This window comes from Cherax quadricarinatus, chromosome 66 (genome assembly GCF_038502225.1).
Source record: "Cherax quadricarinatus isolate ZL_2023a chromosome 66, ASM3850222v1, whole genome shotgun sequence".
NCBI lineage: Eukaryota > Metazoa > Arthropoda > Malacostraca > Decapoda > Parastacidae > Cherax > Cherax quadricarinatus.
In genome coordinates, this window is record NC_091357.1 from 12,910,803 (window position 1) to 12,925,203 (window position 14,401).

General features: G+C 43.6%; 1 protein-coding gene across 13 annotated transcripts in view; it reads right to left on the reverse strand.

Annotated features, from left to right (window-relative positions):
* LOC128704175 (rho GTPase-activating protein 45) overlaps window positions 1-14,401 on the reverse strand; it is a 525,272-nt gene that overhangs the window by 12,288 nt on the left and 498,583 nt on the right. For 10 of the 13 annotated variants that reach the window (XR_011393852.1, XR_011393853.1, XM_070099091.1 and 7 more), the window contains 3 exons: window positions 12,694-12,842; window positions 5,361-5,855; window positions 3,739-4,261 (listed from right to left, as the gene is read on the reverse strand). Coding sequence is in view for 11 of the 13 variants with exons in the window: in XM_070099091.1 (XP_069955192.1) it covers window positions 3,739-4,261; window positions 5,361-5,855; window positions 12,694-12,842 (1,167 nt within the window). In the remaining 2 variants the exon portion in view is untranslated. Of the gene's footprint in view, window positions 1-3,734; window positions 4,262-5,360; window positions 5,856-12,693; window positions 12,843-14,401 lie in introns of all 13 variants that reach the window. The other 3 variants (XM_070099090.1, XM_070099089.1, XM_070099093.1) reach the window with 2 other exon arrangements.

The window sequence follows — 14,401 nt, forward strand, 5'->3', positions numbered from 1 at the left end:
CCTGGAGTATACCTGGAGGGTATTCCTAGGGTCAACACTAGTGATGTATCGGATATCCGCATCCGTGGAACATCCGCACTTTTTTTACATCCGCATTGGCATCCACATCCGTACCCGCGTTTTACTGTAAACAGACATCCGCATATGCATCTGCATTCAAATCCGCAGACCATCTGCACAGTTTCTTACATCCACGTCAACATCCATGGAACATCCGCACAATTTCTTACATCCACATCCGCATCCGCAAAATAAGTAAGACATCCTCATACACTTCCGCATCCGTGGATATCTAAATTTTCACATCCGATACATCTCTAGTCCGACTCAACACCCCCGTGGCCCGGCCCATGACCCGGCCTCCCTATGGATCAGAGTCTGGTTGATCCTGGGAACGTCCTCCAGGTACACTCCAGGTAGTGTGATGGCTTCTACAAGGTTTCCCTGCCTCAGATAGTGTCAAGAATTAGCAATAACATCAGAAGAAAAGTAAATAATAAATCAGAATGTAATATTGATATAGTCAGAAACCTTAGTATATGTATCACTCACTATGGAGCAACTTGCAATGTGAAAAGCTTGACTCATGTTGCAGTAGCCAGGCTTACGCTTGGTTGCAAGTAGTATTTCTGACAGTTTTGCAGACACACAGATGATCAGACTAAATGTAAAATGCCTAATTGTCCACTTATTGAGAAATACAGACGCTAATGACCTATATAATATTTCAGGGTATTTTATTAATGGAAATGAGATGCCAAATATTGAGTAAATATCCTAAATTTGCTTTCAAAGATGGAATATAAGTTGTAAATATATATTCATATGTACTCTTGTTAACCAGTTTGGGGTCTACCTCCTAAGTATTTAGTGTATCCATATACTTTTGCGCTATCGTCCACAGCATGGTTATGGGGAGCCCGGCAAACTAGCCACTAGCGTCCGTAGGATGGACATGGGGTGCCCAGTAACTTAGCCAATAGCCTCCACAGGATGGATATGGAGTGCCCAGTAAGTTAGCCACTAGTGTCTATAGGATAGATATGGAGTGCCCAGTAAGTTAGCCACTAGCGTCTATAGGATAGATATGGGGTCTACAATAAACTAGCCGCTACAACGACGAAATTAAAAATTCAGATTTAATAAAATATCCTCGAAGGTACTAGTTGTCAAGACCCAATTATTACACAAGACTATTCCTTTATTGACTCACAGTAATAAGATGTCATTATTACATACCAAAAACACTTTAAATAGTTTCTTAATGTAGCTTTACAACTTTAACGAGATACCGAGTATGTCAGTTGTATAATCTCAAGTAAGGATACTTTACTTTACCATGCAGTTTAAGTTACGTTAAAGTTGCATGCAGAGAGACAGAAAGAAATGCAACATACTACAGAGAGCAATAAGGCGCAATACCGTGACTGGAACAACACAGACAACCCGCACATAGGAAAGACAAGCTTATAATGATGTTTCGCTCCGATTTGGACCATTTACAAGTCACACTAACACACGAAGGTGAAGAGCTAGTCATGGTATTGTGCCATTTTGTTCTGTATGCACCCAGCAGGTAAACATCTTATTCTTTCCAACTTTTTAAATGTTCTATATACTGGTTTCCTCACCTTCCTGTGTTAGTGTGACTTGTAAATGGTCCAAGTCGCCCCCAAACGTTATCATAAGCTTCTCTCTCACTTCTCACTACAAGTGGTTGTAGAATTATCTTTACTATGGCAGTTATCTTTACTGTAGCAGTGAAGATAACTGCTGCACACACATCTGTCCTTCACACCTCTACAAGTCACTTATTAAACAAACGTGGAATATGCATATGTATATACATGTATGTGTATATGTATATGCATGTACGTATATGCACGTATGTGTATGTGTATACAATGATTAATATAATGATCGAAGTAATGATCGATATGATATATAAATTCAGCTGTGCAATTTTAGACCTTAAAGCATCGTGATGATGTTGTTTTTCTTGACCATGATCAAGGAGTAGTGTAACTTAGTCAGGAATGGAAAGCTCACTCAGCATAAACAATGTAACTGAGAGAGTCAGAAGAAAGCTCACTCAGCAAGAGTAATGGGATTACCCGGTGATCCAATATTATCCTAGCTTTTCAGAAGCTTTAGTTACAGTCCACACTGAAGCAAAAGGCTTATCAGGGATAAACCTTCACAGCTGAAGTGCCTAATTAGACCCATTATTCAAAGCAAATTTTTTTTGCTCGGTACAAATTCTCAAAGCAAAAATCTTAAAAGCAAATTTCAGAGATAAAAATCGAGAACATTTTTTTTCGTCAGGGCCAACATTCAAAGAGTTTTAATTTTTTTTTTTTTTTTTGTGAGATTAAAAAATTTTGTGAAGGTTACAGCTAAGAGTGAGAAGCCAAAGAGTTTTTGAGTTCCGTCAAGGTCTTTGGAGGACGATGGTAAGTCTTCTAGTCTTTTTCTTTAGTTTTTGAGTTCCGTCAAGGTCTTTGGAGGATGATGGTAAGTCTTCTAGTCTTTTTCTTTAGTTTTTGAGTTCCCTCAAGGTCTTTGGAGGATGATGGTAAGTCTTCTAGTCTTTTTCTTTAGTTTTTGAGTTCCGTCAAGGTCTTTGGAGGATGATGATAAGTCTTCTAGTCTTTTTCTTTAGTTTTTGAGTTCCGTCAAGGTCTTTGGAGGATAATGGTAAGTCTTCTAGTCTTTTTCTTTAGTTTTTGAGTTCCGTCAAGGTCTTTGGAGGATGATGGTATGCCTTCTAGTCTTTTTCTTTAGTTTTTGAGTTCCGTCAAGGTCTTTGGAGGATAATGGTAAGTCTTCTAGTCTTTTTCTTTAGTTTTTGAGTTCCGTCTAGGTCTTTGGAGGATGATGGTAAGTCTTCTAGTCTTTTTCTTTAGTTTTTGAGTTCCGTCAAGGTCTTTGGAGGATGATGGTAAGTCTTCTAGTCTTTTTGTTCAAGTCTCTGGCGTTGTGAGGATTAGCAAACGAAGAGTGAACTTTGGTCACTGAATAACTGAAGTTGCAGCCCCGGCCCCGGGCCCAGGGCCCAGGGCCCAGGTAAGAAGAAAAATGATTCAGATTGTTATTCCTTATCATAGTATCTCCGGACGATTACATATAAACCTAACTTCCCACACGATCACCATATAAACCAAACTACCCACACGATCACTATATAAACCAAACTACGCACACGATCACTGTATAAACCAAACTACGCACACGATCCCCATATAAACCAAACTACCCACACGATCACTATATAAACCAAACTATCCACACGATCACCATATAAACCTAACTACCCACACCATCACCATAAAAACTCTCTTAATAACTTTAAGAAAATTAATACTTAAATAAATGCCCTTGAACGTTAAGAATTTTTGACTAAAAAAAGGCATTGGTCACCAATATAAATAGCATATAAACTTAACAACATTCACAAGTAAATGTCAGAGCGTTCGTGAGCCCTTGAAAAATTGTTGAAATTTAGGACGACTGGATGAAAGTGTGTAATTCAGGTCACATGTGATTAACTGTATATAGATAAAATATGGTTACTGAAGTACAATGGTCTTACTAGGAAGAGAGAGAGAGAGAGAGAGAGAGAGAGAGAGAGAGAGAGAGAGCAACTCTTGGAAAAATTCTGTAATAACTTTTGAGTGTACGGAGAGAAAGAGAAAAAGAAAAGCATTGCCTTATGTAACAACCTAACTACCTACCTACCTGAGGAGTAGGTGATGGTGCGGGCGTGGGCTGTGTCGGGTTCGTCGGCAGCTTCTGAGCTGTGGGAGTCCTCGGTAGCGTGGGCTGAGTCCAGCTCCTGTGAGGAGGAGTCTGAAGAAGTCACCGAAGAAGTCACGTTATCCAGCGAGGGATCCCGCGAGACACACACGCCACGAGGCGCTCCACTCACCAGCACTTCGCTACGCCCACGAGGGGACGGGATGGGCGTGGATGTGTGGGCGGAGGAGGGCATGAGGGAGTGTGTTTGGAGGCCATAGTCGAAGCTGTGGTCAGAGTCCACGGATGAGTCTGTACCGCTGGTGAGACCGGACCTCTGCTGGCCTAAGCTGGGCCGGTCCAGGTACGGGGACACTTTACGCCCTCCTGGAGAAGGACCCCCACTGCCGCCGCTACTACTGCCGCCGCCGCTACTGCCACCGCCGCTGCTGCCACTGCCACCATGCTCCACACTACTGCCATCCCGACTCCCACTTTTGGTCACTCCTGGCAGTCGCACATCAACCTGCACAAACACACAGTGACATACACTCAATATTACGATGACAAACCTACACTGCCCTCGCTAGTTTGCTCCCATTCATCCTGATAATCAGTGAGTACAGATAGCAAGCACCTCTTCCTCGAACTTAGGAGATGAAGAATTAAGCCTCCACCACGTCTTGCGATGACTGAACCATGCAGATTTACATGCTTTGAAATGTAAAATAAAACGTAGATCTACGGTCGGAGCGCTACGCGAGTGAACGTAGATCTACGTTTGGAGCACTACGCGAGTGAACGTAGATCTACGTTTGGAGCACTACGCGAGTGAACGTAGATCTACGTTTGGAGCACTATGCGAGTGAACGTAGATCTACGTTTGGAGCGCTACGCGAGTGAACATAGATCTATGTTTGGAGCACTACGCGAGTGAACGTAGATCTACGTTTGGAGCACTACGCGAGTGAACCTAGAACTACGTTTGGAGCGCTACGTGAGTGAACATAGATCTACATTTGGAGCACTACGCAAGTGAATGTAGATCTACGTTTGGAGCACTATGCGAGTGAACGTAGATCTACGTTTGGAACACTACGCGAGTGAATGTAGATCTACGTTTGGAGCGCTACGCGAGTGAACGTAGATCTACGTTTGGAGCTCTACGTGAGTAAACGTAGATCTACGTTTGGACAGTTTAAGGGTTAATAGAATATTAATAATTATTATTATTATTTATAAACTCAATCTCAATCATTCTCTTTAATTATCCATTAAAACTTGTCGTTTTGATGGGAAGACGACACAATATGTGGTTTATAGCATTTGATGACGTTTGATGCAAATAACTATGTATACAACTATGAATAACTTTAACAATAAATGTATAATTTAGTGTTACACTGAATTTAAATAAAAGTAAATTCATTGCTACATAAATGATCGTAATATTTTTCATAGATTACTAAAAAATTGTATTTACTTAATGTGGCGCTCATTAGTAGTGAAATAATAATCTCATCTTAAAGGACGTACCAGTCAAAATTAAAAATTAAACCAATAGTCGGTGAGTTAAGTTTGAGAACTGGGAATATAATTGAGGTACTAGTTGAAGTGGTACTCACCTTGAGTTCTGACTCACTCATGCTGCTCTTGGAGGCACTCTTGTAGAGCGCCTGAGCTCTGGCCAGCATGGCTCCCGAGGTGCTCTGTGGCTGCCTTTGCCGCTCTTCTGTTTGGTTTAGCTGGTCTATTTCTCCTCTGGCCGGCTCCTCCACCGTCAGTTTCCTACCAACTTCCTCTAAAGTAGATTTTCTTCTGGAGTCTTCAGCGGGGTGTCTTCTCTGCGGGTCTTCCAGAGCTGCTGGTCTTTTGGCTGGGATATCGTTGGAAGTGGCGATGGGCTTTCTGTCTTCAGCCGAACTCCTGCGTGGCGTGTCTTCCAGCGGTGGACCTCTTCTGGGCGGCTCGTCCACTGTGGCGGCTCTCCGTGGCAGTTCCTGTGGAGGCGGAGGCCGCAAGGAAGAAGAAATATCACTCACGGTCTTCCTTAACCTCTGGTGTACCACGTCAACCGCATCCTGGGCCGTGTGCAACCCCGTCGACATGTGCAATGCCACCTGCGACACAACACCTGGTCAGGGCATGCTCACTTCTACCGTCAAGTTATGCTCTGGGCAGGGTTTAAGTCTTAGGGGGGTTCACACCGAGGTCAGGAGAGGGGTAAACATCACAAAGCACCAAAGGCAGAGAAACATCTGCTGGAGGCTAAGTCTGGGAATCTCGTTACCAGGTTACAGCCTAAAGTCAAACCTGTTAGACTCTAGGACAGGTTGGACAAAGCTTTAAGAAGAGCCTGGATGGTTCATAGCCAGGTAGATAAAGCGCTCAAACAGACCATAAAGATTCTAAACCAATGTAGAATTTGTTTACAATCGTAAAGAAGTTGTTAGGACCATACAGCGCCTTGGAAATGGCAGTCAGGTTTGATCGCAGGAAGAGGAGGGGAGCTCCAAGTCCTTGGATCAAAACAGTTTAAAAACCAACTTAATCAAAGTTTATGCCTCGATTTAAAGACTCGACCAAGAAACTTGAAATATATAACCAATGTAGTTGAAGCGTGAGGTTACGTGGGCTAGTAGGTGCACACACACAGTTGTTTGTACAGCTTGTCAGAGTGTAATATTGCAAAGGGAAACTCTAAGCAAAACAAGCCAACACTGTTAATACCAACACAAACATGCTGTTATTGTTCGAGTATTCAATATTGAGACAAATAATCAACTGTTTGTATGGGAGGGCCTCGCATAAACAGCACCTCTCGTCTTAATACAGGAGGGCCTCGCATATGCAGCACCTCTCGTCTTAATACAGGAGGGCCCCGCATATGCAGCACCTCTCGTCTTAATACAGGAGGGCCCCGCATATACAGCACCTCTCGTCTTAATACAGGAGGGCCTCGCATAAACAGCACCTCTCGTCTTAATACAGGAGGGCCTCGCATATGCAGCACCTCTCGTCTTAATACAGGAGGGCCCCGCATATACAGCACCTCTCATCTTAATACAGGAGGGCCCCGCATATACAGCACCTCTCGTCTTAATACAGGAGGGCCCCGCATATACAGCACCTCTCGTCTTAATACAGGAGGGCCCCGCATATACAGCACCTCTCGTCTTAATACAGGAGGGCCCCGCATATACAGCACCTCTCATCTTAATACAGGAGGGCCCTGCATATACAGCACCTCTCGTCTTAATACAGGAGGGCCCCGCATATACAGCACCTCTCGTCTTAATGCAGGAGGGCTCCGCATATACAGCACCTCTCGTCTTAATACAGGAGGGCCCCGGATATACAGCACCTCTTTTCGGTGTTCCATGTTGATTTTTAATTGAATCAGTGTTCATTATATTCAACTCGCTGGTGATTTTCGCCTGCGAGTGGAATAATGGCTCAGTGGAAAACCAACGAAAATGTGGAACACCGCCGAGAGGTGCTGTATATGCGGAGCCCTCCATTAACTCTCTGGAATTTTTACGCCCAACACTGGATACAAAAATAACTATGTCAGGTGGACTTGTATCCAAATGGGGGACTGACAACAACAGTAATGAAAATGGGGGACTGATAACAACAGTGAAGAAAATGGGGGACTGACAACAACAATGGTGAAGAAAATATTCAGGTTGCAGAAAAAAGCTGTTGTTTCGATGACGTTTCGCTCTGTGTAGTGTTTTAAGTCATGATGACCTGATAAAGCTTTACACAGTGAGCTTCACACGGAGTTTCATAAAGAATGAGCTTCACACACAGTGAGCTACACACAGTGAGCTACACACAGTGAGCTACACACAGTGAGCTACACACAGTGAGCTACACACAGTGAGCTTCACACAGTGAGCTACACACAGTGAGCTACACACAGTGAGCTTCACACAGTGAGCTTCACACAGTGAGCTTCACACAGTGAGCTTCACACAGAGTGAGCTTCACACAGAGTGAGCGTCACACAGAGTGAGCTTCACACAGAGTGAGCTTCACACAGAGTGAGCTTCACACAGAGTGAGCGTCACACAGAGCTTTACACACAGTGCACCATTGTCCCAGAGACAGCGTGTGGCGCCACCTGTATCTATTTTCACCTGTGCCTGACAATAATTCCTAATTCTGACACAACTTACACTTCTCTTTTAACATCGAAGTGGAATAAATTCTCCGAATGACAATTTTTACAATTAACAGCTGTTGCCAGATAATTTATTCTCGTGATTTACAGAAGTTTCTGATAACCAACAGTTCCCATACATTGGAAAGAATCCATTCCAGCTATCTATTAATAAACTGATGACAATATACATTACAGTTTCCTATCTGTCACTGATTTTTCGTAGTTTTAAATCATGTCCTCTTATTGCCTCTTCCCACTGTCATGGCGGGTATGAGACTATTTACTCCCGTCCGAGAGGTCGGAGGATCGAGCCTTGTCCTCTTGTTGCCTCTTCCCACTGCCATGGCGGGTATGAGACTATTTACTCCCGTCAGAGAGGTCGGAGGATCAAGCCTTGTCCCCTTGTTGCCTCTTCCCACTGTCATGGCGGGTATGAGACTATTTACTCTCTTCAGAGAGGTCGGAGGATCGAGCCTCAAGAAATTTACACATTCTACCTATAATGTTGAAAATACTCGTGAAACATTTCTTGATCTTTTGTGTAGTTATCATTTAGACAGCGGATATTCTGACGCAAAAGGGTGAATAGTTGTATAGAACCCGGTTGAACAGATCATTCGTAGAGTTCAAGTAGACTGTGAACTTGGATCAACCCAAGGCAGCAATCAGAATGAGATTAAAGAGAGTACAATCAAAGAAGTACAGCAGAGCTCCGCACTGAACATCTATGAATGGTTTGGTAAAGTGGCACAATAACAAGCATGACTGTAACGGCAACTCAGCTCCTCGCCCTTCGATCCCTCTGTAAAGACTTTGATCCTCGAAGCACGAAAGGAATCATGCTCGGGAAGTTAGCCAAGACCATTACCGGAGCCTGTCACTTAGAAATCCACTTCTACTACCACTTACAAAGACTTACTTATCTAACTGTTCAAGTGGGGAGAGGAGAGAACCTGGTTTCTATGACCCCCAACGCGTTCAGACCCCATTCCAGGAGGACAGTCCAAACATGGACTTTCATGGGGACCATTATTTGAAAGCAAGGATGTAGCATTAGCTGGGTTGCCAGGCATGTGTCGAACCAAATACAGGTCACACAAACCCAACTCTAAATGGTAGAACTACAGAGCCAGCTTGCCACCGTCTACAAATGTTCCGAAAAGATGTTTGCAATGGCCCATTGCCAGCAAATATACCATGGCAAATATACATGACAGTCATACTCATCCCCTGAGTGGCATAGGTCTTCACACATAGAACACTGTGTATCAAGTTTATCAAGACGGGGAACTCATCTTGCAGCCCTGTTCAGGACCTATTAAGAATATCTTCAAAAAACTCCCCTCCTCACATTCACAGATGAGAACCAAACTGTAGAAAGGAGGACTTCTCGCCAGAGAACACCGTCTTCCTAGTTGAAAAATAAAATATTTGACGGCAAAGGAGTTGCCATGATAGCAAACTCACGATTTGCAATTTTCTTCACTGCCACCTGCAGGCAGTGGTATGGTGCTGGGGGGCTAAGTATACAGTGACAAGTCGAAATTTTCACAAGCATCACTTACAAATTCATTCATGGCTTTACCGAAATTATTCATGGCTACCATGAAATAAGCGATGTTGAAAGCGCTGTCATGTAGAACCCATCTCTAAGATACAGTGAACAACCATCACCAGTCTTCACAGTGAACAACTACCACCAGTCTTCACAGTGAACAACCACCACCAGTCTTCACAGTGAACAACGACCACCAGTCTTCACAGTGAACAACCACCACCAGTCTTCACAGTGAACAACCACCACCAGTCTTCACAGTGAACAACGACCACCAGTCTTCACAGTGAACAACCACCACCAGTCTTCACAGTGAACAACCACCACCAGTCTTCACAGTGAACAACCACCACCAGTCTTCACAGTGAACAACGACCACCAGTCTTCACAGTGAACAACCACCACCAGTCTTCACAGTGAACAACCACCACCAGTCTTCACAGTGAACAACCACCACCAGTCTTCACAGTGAACAACCACCACCAGTCTTCACAGTGAACAACCACCACCAGTCTTCACAGTGAACAACTACCACCAGTCTTCACAGTGAACAACCACCACCAGTCTTCACAGTGAACAACGACCACCAGTCTTCACAGTGAACAACCACCACCAGTCTTCACAGTGAACAACCACCACCAGTCTTCACAGTGAACAACGACCACCAGTCTTCACAGTGAACAACCACCACCAGTCTTCACAGTGAACAACCACCACCAGTCTTCACAGTGAACAACCACCACCAGTCTTCACAGTGAACAACGACCACCAGTCTTCACAGTGAACAACCACCACCAGTCTTCACAGTGAACAACCACCACCAGTCTTCACAGTGAACAACCACCACCAGTCTTCACAGTGAACAACCACCACCAGTCTTCACAGTGAACAACGACCACCAGTCTTCACAGTGAACAACCACCACCAGTCTTCACAGTGAACAACCACCACCAGTCTTCACAGTGAACAACCACCACCAGTCTTCACAGTGAACAACCACCACCAGTCTTCACAGTGAACAACCACCACCAGTCTTCACAGTGAACAACCACCACCAGTCTTCACAGTGAACAACCACCACCAGTCTTTACGGTGAATGACACCCGTATTAATAGTGCTCCAGCAGAGTTCCAGTGGTGTTCCAGTGGTGCTATAGTGCTTCAGTGGTGTACCAGTGTCACTCTGACTCCTCATTCCACCGATTCTCTCTCTCTCTCTCTCTCTCTCTCTCTCTCTCTCTCTCTCTCTCTTATCCCTTCAAGGGTTTTGATGCTAGCGAAGGGCCTCTTGATGCAAGGAATTGGAGCAAGCCTTCCCTTCCTCGAATCATATCTGATTATTTCCAATTCCCCAGCTCACTCCAGGGAAAACCATTTTCGGCGAATTTGACACATACACATACACATACACACACACACACATACATACACACACACACACACACACATACACACACACATACACACACACACACATACGCACACACACACACACACATACACACACACATATGCACACACATACACACACATACACACACATACACACACACACACACACACACACACACACACACACACACACACACAGACACACACACACACACACACACACACACACACACACACACACACATACACGCACACATACACACACATTTTTGTTTATTATTAAATTATTGTAAACTTATCTAAAATATATTTAGTTTGATTAGGCTAAATTAAATGCGTTTGTTATAATAAGGTTAGGTAAGTTTTCTAAGGTTCTTTTGATACAAAATTACTTTTTATAATAACATAAATAAAAATAATATATCTTTAAACGTATAAGAGGAAATTTTTAGCAAAAAAAAACTCATCTTAAACGAGTTCTTGCTAAGTGACCAGCTTTACCTATTCGGCACGACACACGCACCCCCCCACACACACACACGCGCACACACACGCACACACACACACACACACACACACACACACACACACACACACACACATACACACCCACACACACACACACACACACACACACACACACACACACACGGGTGAAACGTTCTTTGACTTCGTTTCTTGTGAGTTTGGCTGTTATTTCCCCACGCTCTCCATTAACTGATCTCTCAGTTACTCTAATCCTCACTGTCTCTCACACTAATGGTGCCACCAGCTATGTGGGAGTGGCACCTTGATGCCAACTTTAAGGGGCACTCCTTCCCCTCTCCCTTCATATATATATATATATATATATATATATATATATATATATATATATATATATATATATATATATATATATATATATATATATATATATATATATATATATATATATATATATATATAGATGTACCACATTGAGTGATTTTTTATATATAAAGATTACTCTTATTTTGGAATCGTATTCCAGCTACTTTGTCGAGTCCTACTCGAACTCACCCCCTCGAGTCCTACTCGAACTCACCCCCTCGAGTCCTACTCGAACTCACCCCCTCGAGTCCTACTCGAACTCACCCCCTCGAGTCTTACTCGAACTCACCCCCTCGAGTCCTACTCGAACTCACCCCCTCGAGTCCTACTCGAACTCACCCCCTCGAGTCTTACTCGAACTCACCCCCTCGAGTCCTACTCGAACTCACCCCCTCGAGTCCTACTCGAACTCACCCCCTCGAGTCCTACTCGAACTCACCCCCTCGAGTCCTACTCGAACTCACCCCCTCGAGTCCTACTCGAACTCACCCCCTCGAGTCTTACTCGAACTCACCCCCTCGAGTCCTACTCGAACTCACCCCTTCGAGTCCTACTCGAACTCACCCCCTCGAGTCCTACTCGAACTCACCCCCTCGAGTCCTACTCGAACTCACCCCCTCGAGTCTTACTCGAACTCACCCCCTCGAGTCCTACTCGAACTCACCCCCTCGAGTCCTACTCGAACTCACCCCCTCGAGTCCTACTCGAACTCACCCCCTCGAGTCCTACTCGAACTCACCCCCTCGAGTCCTACTCGAACTCACCCCCTCGAGTCTTACTCGAACTCACCCCCTCGAGTCCTACTCGAACTCACCCCTTCGAGTCCTACTCGAACTCACCCCCTCGAGTCCTACTCGAACTCACCCCCTCGAGTCCTACTCGAACTCACCCCCTCGAGTCTTACTCGAACTCACCCCCTCGAGTCCTACTCGAACTCACCCCCTCGAGTCCTACTCGAACTCACCCCCTCGAGTCCTACTCGAACTCACCCCTTCGAGGCCGACGTAATCCCTGAGCGACGTCTTGTAGATTTTAGCCTGGGTGGAGGATGAGCGTGGTAGTGCCGTGGGCGGCCGTGGGCTGACACCCCCGCCCTCAAGTCCACGATCCTCCCAGTGTCCTCGCTCCCAGTCCTCATCTGGGGGCAAACAAGGTCCTCGTCTTAGCGAAACACTACAAAAAATATTGCAATGAACATTGTAAACCTCCGAAAAAACACTTAAACCACTGCAAACCACTGCAAAAACATTGTAAACCACTGCAAAAAATATTTAAACGACTACAAAAACATTGTAAACCACTTCAAAAGCATTGTAAACCACTGCAAAAGCATTGTAAACCACTGCAAAAGCATTGTAGACCATTGCCAAAAAAATTTAAACCAATACAAAAACACAACAAAAACATTGTATCAATATGCCAAAAAAATAACAAGCTTATTAAAAAAACAAATTAATAAAAAATCTAATAAGAACACTAGAAACGTGTTAAGAGAGAAACCATTTTATTTTGGCAACGTTTCGCCCAGTATAGAGAGCTCTATGTAAAGTGAATTGTTATCCCGATAAAAGCTTGACCTGTAATTGTTATCCTGATAAAAGCTTGACCTGTAATTGTTATCCCGATAAAAGCTTGACCTGTAATTGTTATCCTGATAAAAGCTTGACCTGTAATTGTTATCCCGATAAAAGCTTGACCTGTAATTGTTATCCCGATAAAAGCTTGACCTGTAATTGTTATCCCGATAAAAGCTTGACCTGTAATTGTTATCTCGATAAAAGCTTGACCTGTAATTGTTATCCCGATAAAAGCTTGACCTGTAATTGTTATCCCGATTAAAGCTTGACCTGTAATTGTTATCCCAATAAAAGCTTGACCTGTAATTGTTATCCCGATAAAAGCTTGACCTGTAATTGTTATCTCGATAAAAGCTTGACCAGCAATTGTTATCCCAATTAAAGCTTGATCTGTAATTGTTATCCCGATAAAAGCTTGACCTGTAATTGTTATCCCGATTAAAGCTTGACCTGTAATTGTTATCCCGATTAAAGCTTGACCTGTAATTGTTATCCCAATAAAAGCTTGACCTGTAATTGTTATCCCGATAAAAGCTTGACCTGTAATTGTTATCTCGATAAAAGCTTGACCAGCAATTGTTATCCCAATTAAAGCTTGACCTGTAATTGTTATCCCGATAAAAGCTTGACCTGTAATTGTTATCCCGATAAAAGCTTGACCTGTAATTGTTATCCCGATAAAAGCTTGACCTGTAATTGGTATCCCGATAAAAGCTTGACCTGTAATTATTATCCCGATAAAAGCTTGACCTGTAATTGTTATCCCGATAAAAGCTTGACCTGTAAGTGTTATCCCGATGAAAGCTTGACCTGTAATTGGTATCCCGATAAAAGCTTGACCTGTGATTAGTATCCCGATAAAAGCTTGACCTGTGATTAGTATCCCGATAAAAGCTTGACATATGCTTAGTATCCCGATAAAAGCTTGACCTGTAATTATCCCGATAAAAGCTTGACCTGTAAGTGTTATCCCGATAAAAGCTTGACCTGTAATTGGTATCCCGATAAAAGCTTGACCTGTGATTAGTATCCCGATAAAAGCTTGACCTGTGATTAGTATCCCGATAAAAGCTTGACCTGTGATTAGTATCCCGATAAAAGCTTGACATGTAATTGTTAT